The sequence below is a fragment of the Humulus lupulus genome, chromosome 6, assembly GCF_963169125.1.
Source record: "Humulus lupulus chromosome 6, drHumLupu1.1, whole genome shotgun sequence".
NCBI classification, from domain to species: Eukaryota; Viridiplantae; Streptophyta; class Magnoliopsida; order Rosales; family Cannabaceae; genus Humulus; species Humulus lupulus.
In genome coordinates this window covers 210,861,907-210,871,857 of record NC_084798.1, presented here as the reverse complement: position 1 = coordinate 210,871,857, position 9,951 = coordinate 210,861,907, and the positions used below count along the sequence as shown (strand labels likewise).

General features: G+C 35.6%; 1 protein-coding gene across 8 annotated transcripts; it reads right to left on the bottom strand.

Moving 5' to 3' along the window:
* Positions 1–212: 212 nt before the first annotated feature.
* LOC133783116 (beta-galactosidase 9-like) lies at positions 213–8,045 on the bottom strand. Of its 8 annotated transcripts, none has more exons than XR_009870771.1 (5): positions 7,904–8,045; positions 7,308–7,405; positions 6,740–6,827; positions 5,436–5,514; positions 213–555 (listed from the first exon to the last, which is right to left on the bottom strand). XR_009870771.1 is itself a non-coding variant. In XM_062222654.1 (4 exons), exons 2-4 carry the CDS (start codon positions 1,727–1,729, stop codon positions 448–450), a joined length of 279 nt encoding a protein of 92 aa, XP_062078638.1. In that variant the 5' UTR covers positions 1,730–1,733; positions 4,319–4,457; the 3' UTR covers positions 213–447. The 8 variants fall into 8 exon arrangements, 2 of the variants coding, with proteins under 2 accessions (XP_062078638.1, XP_062078639.1); XR_009870772.1 differs by lacking the exon at positions 7,904–8,045 and adding an exon at positions 7,718–7,851; XR_009870773.1 differs by lacking the exon at positions 213–555 and adding an exon at positions 4,854–4,897.
* Positions 8,046–9,951: the final 1,906 nt, after the last annotated feature.

The window sequence follows — 9,951 nt, the reverse complement described above, 5'->3', positions numbered from 1 at the left end:
GGCATCATATGTGGCATCCTACGTGGCATTCTGCGTGGCATCATATGTGGCATCCTACGTGGTATCATTTTATTAGCCCACATAGCATTATTTTATTGGTTTGTTACACAATTTATATTTTGTTCAAATTTAATGGTTATGTGTAGGTAAAGATAATAACAGTTATTTGTAAATGTTCTATATTAGAAATAAACTAGAAAAAAACCATTCAATAATAAAATGTTTAATGCTAAAATTCTTTATAATGTTCAATACTAAAATAAGTCATAAAGTTATCATTTTAAGGTTACCCCTACCAAAATAAAAAAACTTCATAAAGTTCATTCCTTAGTAAATTAATGTAAATAAACTAAGAATCATCTTGTGACTCCCGAACTGAAATAGATGGCGACTCTCTTAAATTTGCATCTGAAGCTTGGTCTGTTGGAGGTGGTGGAGGCGGTGCCATCAAATTGTTAATATCGATGGATCAGCATCTGGAGTTAAATCAGTCCACCCTGCCTTTTCATTTTCTTCTGCAGCATATATCTTCAAGAATTCTCCCTTGAGCCCAACCTAGAACCATGTTAAACAATACGAAATCCACTTTAAAATCCCAACCTTAAATATATCAAATAATGATAACTTATTAAAGGGTGTCTAGAATTTTTGCCTTAAAAATTCAAATACATTTTTTTTTTGTCTTTTTTGAAACAAAAAATCGACTTTTATTGAGAGATGTCTACTAGATACCATTATCTACCTGGATAAAAAGTGAATTTAGGTGCAACACCATTTAATTGACTAGCAAATCATGCAAAAGGGAGAAAACAAAAATATATTAAAGGGAGCCAACAACTTTTACTTTCACAACCAACACAAAGGAAATGAAACCTTGAAATTGAACACACCTGGTAGGTCCATAAAGACCTTGAGAGGTCTATATCCCCATTTTGAAATCCAGTAAGTTTAACTTGCCCTCTAAACCCTGCTCCGTCTTTCTCCAAGAATGCACCATAATTCTGTATCATAGATTAGATGCACCATATAAATATAAGATAACAAGTGACAATAAAATGTCATATGTACTTGGAACTTCTATAAAGAGTACCATTAGGCAGTATATGATTAGAAAGAAATAAAATTTTCAATGAAGGAGAAGAGGACACGGGAGTTATCTGGGAAAAAGTTAAGCCTTGGTTGGCTGTATGGATTTTCAACTGTAAGCATTTTAAGGCATAATCATTCTCAATGCTTCTCGGTCATTGGTATTTGTGGTTGTAATGAGTTAGTTTTTGTGATAGTTTTTATGTTTTACGTCTTACTGGATGTTTTAGATTGAAGCAGTCTTTCAGAGGCTGTCTACAGTAATACACAACATATCATCCATTATTAATACAAATTTATTTCACATAAAAATTAATAATAATAATAATGATGATAACAATAACTTATACATAATGTACCATTAAAACTGATAAGAAAACTATGAAAAAGATTCAGAATGAAATTAAAACATTGGCTTGGAACTTGTATCTTAGTGATCGAGAAAGGTAAGTGCTAAATTCCATGTAAGGAAGTAGGGATACAAGAAGGGGTGTCACACAGTTTTAACAGCCATAAAAGGAAAAAATAATAATGACATTTTATAAGATATTAGCTTACCATCCATCCCAATTTTCAGTCCAAAGCGTGGGTTTGTTATAGGAATTTGGCCTATAACCGTCACAGTAGTATCCATTGCATGCATCTATCTGTAAATGAAGAAAGTAATTTATGAAAAACATCATATTAAGATACCACACTTGATAAAATTTAACCGCCACTACTCTGAAAGTTTCACCTGTCCCTATACATTCTTACAGCCATAATATATAAGTTCAGAAAATTTAAAGCATTGGCTAAGACCTTATGTAATGCCCCGAATTCTCCGATGTGTTTAACGGTGTGAACAGTAGGCCGGGAGGGCCATACTTGCTTAATTATGCTATTAATTGATTAAATGCATGTATATGTTGATTATATTGTGATATGATGTGAAATGCATGCATGTGAGTCCATATTTTTATCCACAGGGGTGTGATGGTAATTTGGCCCGTTGAGGGTAAATTGATTATATGTTCGCATGGTGGTGATATAATTTGAGACCACATTATAATGTGGGTTTGTTCGAGCCATTTGGCATGAGACGATCAAGGAATGTTAAATATCGGTTTGGTCATAACGGGCTTAAGCTCGAGGCTCGGGGTGAGTCTCGGGGTGCTTTTAATGATTAGAGTGTTACCGGGGATTAAAGGGTAACGGGATGTGAAATATTGGTGTTTGAGAATATTGAGATTAGCGGGAGTTGGGAAGCGTTAATTATCATTAACGATATAGGTGGAAAATGCCAAAATTACCCTTGAAATGGTTTTAGAAGCCTTAAATGACCTAGGGGCATTTAGGTCATTTGGCTAGGATATATGTGGTTTTAGAAGGCTGTAGAAACCGTACAAAACAGAGCAAAAACAAAGAGTGAATTTTCTCCTTCCCGTACATCCATTTCTCTCCTTTCTTCTTTGGGGTTTTGAGCTCAAAGGGTGGAATTAAGCTAGGAGATCAAGGGACTAAGGTTGTAGACTTGGTTCAGTCATTGAAGAGGGTTTGGTTTCGAATTTGAGGTGAGTTTTATCCATTGTTTTACTGGTTTACTCTGTTTCTGCTTTAAGTTTTCAGCTCTAGATTTAAGTGTGGAAAGTTGGAATCAAGGGGAGTTCTTGTGGTGTTTTGCTTGGGTTATGATGGGGGAGAGTTATGGGTGATATTTGGAGGTTTAAATGGGTGTTTGGAAGAGGTTTTGAGTTGGTTTGAAGGGCTGGTTCTAAGGTTAAACGCAGGAGGATGTTTGCTGGTGCGTGCTGAATTCTGGGCATTTTTGCTTATTGAGCTGCGGCCTGGCATAGGTGAGCCGCGGCCCAAGGTGCCTGTCAGGAGGGTGGCCGCTTCTGTTTGGAGGCGCACCGCGGCGCAGCTGGGGAGGGCCGCGGCCCAACAGGGCATTTTGGCCAGAAAAGTGTTTTTAAGCATGGGAATTCAAACCTAAGGCCTCGGGGTTGAACCTACTACCCGGTTGAGTAGTGTTTGATGTCCCGGAGGTTAGGTTTTGGTTTGGGAACCTTTTATTATTCATGTTATTGATGGAATCCCATAATTTGGTTATGACCAGGTAACCGCTAAAGGACCAAAAGGTCGATCGTTCTCAGGGTCACTCTTTTATTCATTCTTGCTCGAACCGGAGGTAAGAAAACTGCACCCCTAGTGTGACATGCATGGATATTTATAAGGCATGTTGATTGTGTGATATGGACATGGTTTGAACATGGAATGCTTAGCATATGTTGTTCACTTGTGCATAGCACTGACTAATTAGTCAAGGTTTGGCAAAGGTGCTAGTATCAACTGTGAAGCTGTGACTGATTAGTCAGGTTCGGCAGTGGTACTGGGCACTGGTCACGTTGCACAGACTCGTCAGACAGAATTGGTAAAGGTGTTAGTATCAACTGTGAAGCTGTGATTGAATAGTCAAGTTCGGCGGTGATACTGGACACTGGTCACATAGCGCTGACTGATTAGTCAGAATGGTCTTAGCGTGGTTCACGCAAGCCAACGGAGATTAGATCTAATCGACCATTAGCATTGAATGACTCAAGGAGCATTCATGCCTGACCGACCCTGAGGGTCGATGAATAAACAGAGCCTGGAGGCTAGTGTCTTACCTATCAGCCACTCTCCCTCTAGGAAACAGAGCTTGGAGGCCAGTGGCTTACTTAATAGCCACTCTCCCGCTAAAATCATGTGTTATTCATTTGTTTGAAAGCTTTATGCTTAGTGTGATTATAATGATAATCATTTGATAATGTTTTTGAAAAGTGTTATGTTTTCTTGCTGGGCCTTGGCTCATGGGTGCTATGTGGTGCAGGTAAAGGGAAAGAAAAGCTCACCTAGCCTTGAGTGGAGAGCTGATGTGGTGTTGTGTACATATGCGGCCGCTTGACCACCACGGCCAAGGAGTTCTCAGAGGAACTAGGGGGTTTACCCTATTTTTGCTGCTTAGGTCGGCGGGATTGTAAATTTCAAACTGTAATGACCATTTTGTACTGAGAACCACTTGTAAATGTTTTGTTTAGCTCTGCAGAGCAGTTTGTAATAAAATCTCCATTTCCTTTTTATTGGTTTAATACCTTAACCTGTTAATTACACTTAGAGCACGTTTTTGACCAAAGGACTCAGTCAATGAGTCAAATTTCCGGTCCACCGTTCACCGTAACTGTTCTGGGGTAGCTAGGACGTTACACCTTACAACTTCATCCGGAGCATCAGTTTTCCTGCACATCACCCATGGAACCCCAGCACCAAGGCTTAAAGCCATCTTTGCTGCCCACTTAACATAGTCCTTTCCTTTCTGCCCAAACTTCCCTTCAATATTTTTGTATTCATTTTCAATCTAATAAATTTGCAATAAGAACATATAAGAAAATGTGAAGCATCTTAACAATCAAAGAGGTAGACAACATAAGGATTATGATTCAAATGAACTACTTTAATCTCTACATTTAGTATAGTTGAAAAAAAAATTATTCAACATGAAATCCACACTATATAAGCAACAAGGGACAAAGAACCAAAACAATTAGGGATTAGCTCGTAATTCATAATTTTAAAGGAGACTTCCATTCTACTTCTGTGGTTCTGCATGAATCATACTTAGCATTGTTGTGTATATTTTCCATAGCCAGTTCTGGGTTTTTCTTGAATTCAATTAGAACTGCAGAGAAAATGGATATATCTTAAAGCAATCTCAAGAAAAAGAATGGGATTATGAGTAACAAGCTTCCGTTTACAATCTTTTCCATAGCTGGAAGCTTTATACTTCTAACTACTAAGGTACAAAGAAGGCAAACAAGAAACCGTGAAAGAAAAATCCAAGTTTGATATTCCACAACATACATTATTTTTGTTGCATACATATGTATACTAGTATAGTACTCCTCTATTTGATCCAATTCAAGTATTCAAGAGTCCAACCAACTCAATTACATATATAGGTTCATACCCAATATTTGCATTTGTCTCAATTTTTTAACTTTGAATGGCAATGCAAGTAGAGAAGAAATGAACATACATTGGGTCAGAATATTAAGTTACTTAAAAGTTGGTCGTTGGGATTGGGTTCCTCGTATTTATGATAAGAAATTAGCGAGAGCAAAATATATGCGGAATAATAAGACATACAATTCACGTGGTTCACCAAATTATGACTACATTCACGACGAGCTGTTGCATATCTTTCACTATAAATAGAAATGTTACAAAAATGTTTACAAATACTCATAGGTCACAATCCCGACCTCAATTATACCCAAGAATTTTGTTCTCACCAATGACAGATTAAGATTACACAATAAATTGGAAAGTACCTTAATGAAATCATCCAACATCAGATGAGATTGCCTTGTGTAACCTACCTGTCTCTTGCAAAACTGGGATCAAGACTTTCTGCAAGTTTGAACAACATAGTTAAAGTGAACTAAACCTTATCCTTGTATTTTTGTTTCTAAGTTTTTCACGATTAATTTTTGCAAGGGTGTGTGTGTGTTGGGTTGGGGTTCGAACCCCAAGTGTAACAACTAAAAAAAAGTGTAAGGGCTAGTAAATGTTTAGTGACAGAGCTAGTAAATGGTTAGCATAAGTTACATCGACTTCTCTTAGTGCTCAGCATAAGAACATAGCCATATTAGATGCAAAATATTCAAGGAAATACGGAAAGCGTCAAATTTTAATAAACTACAGAAATGGCAAAAAGTTGGTAAATTTTGTCTCAGGTCTATCTACTCATTTAAACCACTTCAGAATTCAAAACCAGATAGGAATGCGTCCTATTAAAAAGACAGTAAGGCCTATCTTTGCAAGGCTAGAGGATGTCACAGACAAGAGACCATGATAACGCTGATGTCGTTCAAGAAAATGACAATTTTTTATTTATTTATTTATAAATTTATGGAAGCTCATGCATTTTAGTCAAGGCACAAAGGTCACTAGGGGCACTTGAAATTCAATACTCAATATTAAATTTATAATTAACCTATATATATTCAAAGTTTAAGCTCATTTTGACTAAACAGAGTAATCACAAAACAAAGCTTGGTATCATTTGCTCTAACCCCAACAATATGTTTCCGGAAATAATCACAGCAGCTCTATAACCTACTACTTACCAATTTGTTCAAAAAATTTAAGAAAACTGATGTCAAAAGTCCAGTCAATTATGAGACGTAATGAGAAGTCAATATTAAAATTTTAAAATATTAAAAGTAAAAGGAATACAACAAGTAGACAAATAAACAAAATTCAATAATCAGCAGTAACAAGAAAGCTACATACGTAATTTGTGAACTTTATGTGACTTCAAAATATTGAACAAGTCTTACAGTCTTTCTTGACTAAGTAAAGACAAAAAAAAAAAGTGAACAGAAACAACAATGATAGAAGTCTCAGTTTAAGACAGGACACTAATCATCCAAAGCCAAATATGCAACAGATCCTAGATCCTAACTTACATGAATACCCAATTATATAATGGTATTGAAAACAACAATTGTTAAATTGGAAAAAAATGGTCATGAAGCAGCAAGGAAACAACGACTTTGGTAAGAAATTAACTGTCAAAAAGACTAAAGGAAATATGTTTAATAACTACACAATACAAATTGAAGAGTCATACCTGAAACTTATATAAAGAGGTAGTAATATTCTATATACTTCTCATATACACTTCTCTTCAAATAGATGAGCATAGCCTTCTTCCAAAGCTATCCATTAACAAGAAAGCACACACAATTAGAACAAATCTCGAAAAATACCAGCTACAATATTTCATCTTAACATTATGATAAAAAATCATAAAGCATAAGCTATTGCAGCAGCTAGGTTGTGCTATGCCTTTGCAAAACCATCACTGCCTCATTATATGGACATAGATAGATAGACCATCAGGAAACTTTACTTCAAGATCTTGTTTGTAAAATGAAGAATCATAATATATATGTATATATAACTTCATTCTTCATATATTATGTTATATAACATTTATATAACTTCATATATCTATAGCATGAAGACAAAAGCATCTTGAATAAAATCTAAAAAAATCCATTTTATTCAATCGATATCAAATCATCAATCAATCGATGATTTTGCCTAATTTCCCCCATGATCAATCGATAAATCAATATCAAAATCACACAAAAACCATAAGAACAATAAGTTATAAACAAGTTGGAGAAAGTCACCTGAGCACCACGCAGCACGTCGATGAAGCAGAGTCGCTGGAGCCAGTCACCTGAGCACATTCACAGTGCAAGCCGCCATTGCAGAGATTTGAGCTCGTCTGAGAAAATGAATTTAATTTAGAGAAATAGGCAATTAGTGATTGGGCCTACTGTTATTCTATCAAAAAACTGGGCTTTCTTTCAATGAATGAATATTTCGTCTTCTTCTGATATTTCTCGGGAACCAATAAACGGATCATCCTCCTGGCGATGCATGTGTTAGTTTCTTCTTTTTCCTAGATTTTTGATTTGCTGGTTTTTAACATTCTCATGTTGGAATTTGTTTGTGCTATTTTTTTTAAATGATAATAATAATAAAAGCTATGTTTGCGTTGTGACAGTAAATATATATATATACTCTTAAAACTTACACAAGTGAGAAATCAAATTCAGGCGAGTGATACTGGCGATTTTCATTTCGCAAGATTTCGAATGAAATTGTTGGCTGGATCGTTGTCGATTCAAGATCCAGACAAGAAGCTGTTCTTGCTTTTAAATTCTAAACTATTTTCTTTAATTTGAAATAAGAAAAAACTGATTATATTCGTGGGTGATACCTTGTATTAATCGGTAGTTGGGTAAACCCAGCAGTTGCAGATGAATCGGTCTTGAGGAAGAACTGGAAGAGGCGATTGTTGTTGAAGATCAATACATCAGGGACTCCAACGGAACGGCTGTGAGAACCGAACGGAACGGCAGAGAACAGGGAACGGAAACAGGAAAGGGTGCGTGAAAGGGTTATAAAATATAATATATAATATATTTGTTAATTTGATAAAAAAAAAATAGGCCACATGACAGACACATATTACAACAAATTTAACACATCATCAATATTATAACACATCAGCTTACACATAAGCATTTATAAAAATATAAAATAAAAAGTAAGTGAAAATGGGAGGAAAAATTGCGCAGGAATTGTAAAATTTTTCCTTGAAAAATAAAAAACGGGGGGAAAACTGAGCGGGAATGGTTAAAAAATTTCCCTCCATAATATACGTAGGTAAAGATTATTACCTACTGATATTATTGGTAGGTAAAGCTCTGTTCCGAAATATAATATAATGGACTAGCATTTACCTACTAATATTATCTACCAATAAATATTGGTAGGCAAAACATTACTTTCCCTACCAATATATATTGGTAGGTAAAGATCAGATTTCTTGTAGTGATACACGTGGCAGTTTAAGTAAGTATGGTCTGTTCGACCATCGACCAGAAGAGAATTGGCTCATCAGACAACATAATTATGGGCGACCAGTTTGGTCGCATATTTTCATTTATTTCCTTCAGATATGTAATCTTGTAATTACATATTAATTGTAATTTTCATTATTATTTAGATAAACTTGTATTAAATGTAATTAAGGCCCATTGGCCCATGTAGAACTCCTTGAGCCTATAAATAAGAATCAAATGGCTCAAGAGAGGGGACTTTTGGACTTTTACTTTTTGGAACTTCCGAATTCCCATAGAGAAATAGAGTGTTTTTATCCACCATAATTGTATTCATCTGAAAGCTTGTGAAACTCATGAACCCTAGTTCATTGATCACAGTTCTTGGAATTATACATCAATAAGAACACTAAGTGGACGTAGGTTGTTACCATTTTATTGGGGCCGAACCACTATAAATCTTTTGTGTCATTTATCTTTTTGTATTGATTTCATCTCATTTTCTATCGTTTTACTTAACTTCGTGTTGTTGACCAATTCGAGGGTCAACAATAACGAAACAAGCAGTTTATGAGGGTAGAGATAACTGTAATAGGCAAACCAGAGCCACATTACCTCATGTACAAATCATTCCTGTTCCTGCAACGTTAGCCATACATATACCATACATATATATCACACATACATATTCTAACATAAATATCTACATAATTTCCTTGCCTTGAAAGTGGAGATAAAAGAATGATTGCACTAAGATCCTTAGAACCACACGCCCAAAGTGCCATTTAAGTCATAAAATTTACATAAACTAGCATTAGAGTCTAAATAGCATATACCCTATTCCAGACTATGAATGAACCATGAAACCTTGAAGAATAAAGCTAGCTCCCGGAGTCTTAAACACCAACTAAGTTCCAACCAACAATATCCTTAGCTTTGTGAAACTAAGGTTTCAATGTAGAAATGTGTTTATAGAGGTGTAATGTTTCGGGTTTGAGAGGATAGGATAGTGAGCTATGGTTTCAAAAGTATGATAGGGCTTAAGGTGTAGTGTATTTCAGCCAAAGAAGAAATGAAGATGAGAAACAAGAGATTTTATGCACACATGCTTGTTCAAAAATGGTGAAGGAAATGGAAGGCTTAAGGACCTATTTATAGTCTCCAAGCATAACCTCTCACGTAGATTCTCTCCCATTAGCTCAACTTACTCTCAATTTCAAATTTTCCCTCCAATCTCTTCTCCTTCTTCTATGCTTCAGCCACCCTATATTTGTGTAACAAAGTCCCACTTTTCCTCCTCTAATGCCACACACCTAAGCTTTAGTGTTCAAAACAAGGTCAAGTCCACTTAGTTTGTTTGTTCCTAGTCTACACGCCACCTAGCCTATTGTTTCTCAAATTTAATTGTTTAAATTCTATTCAA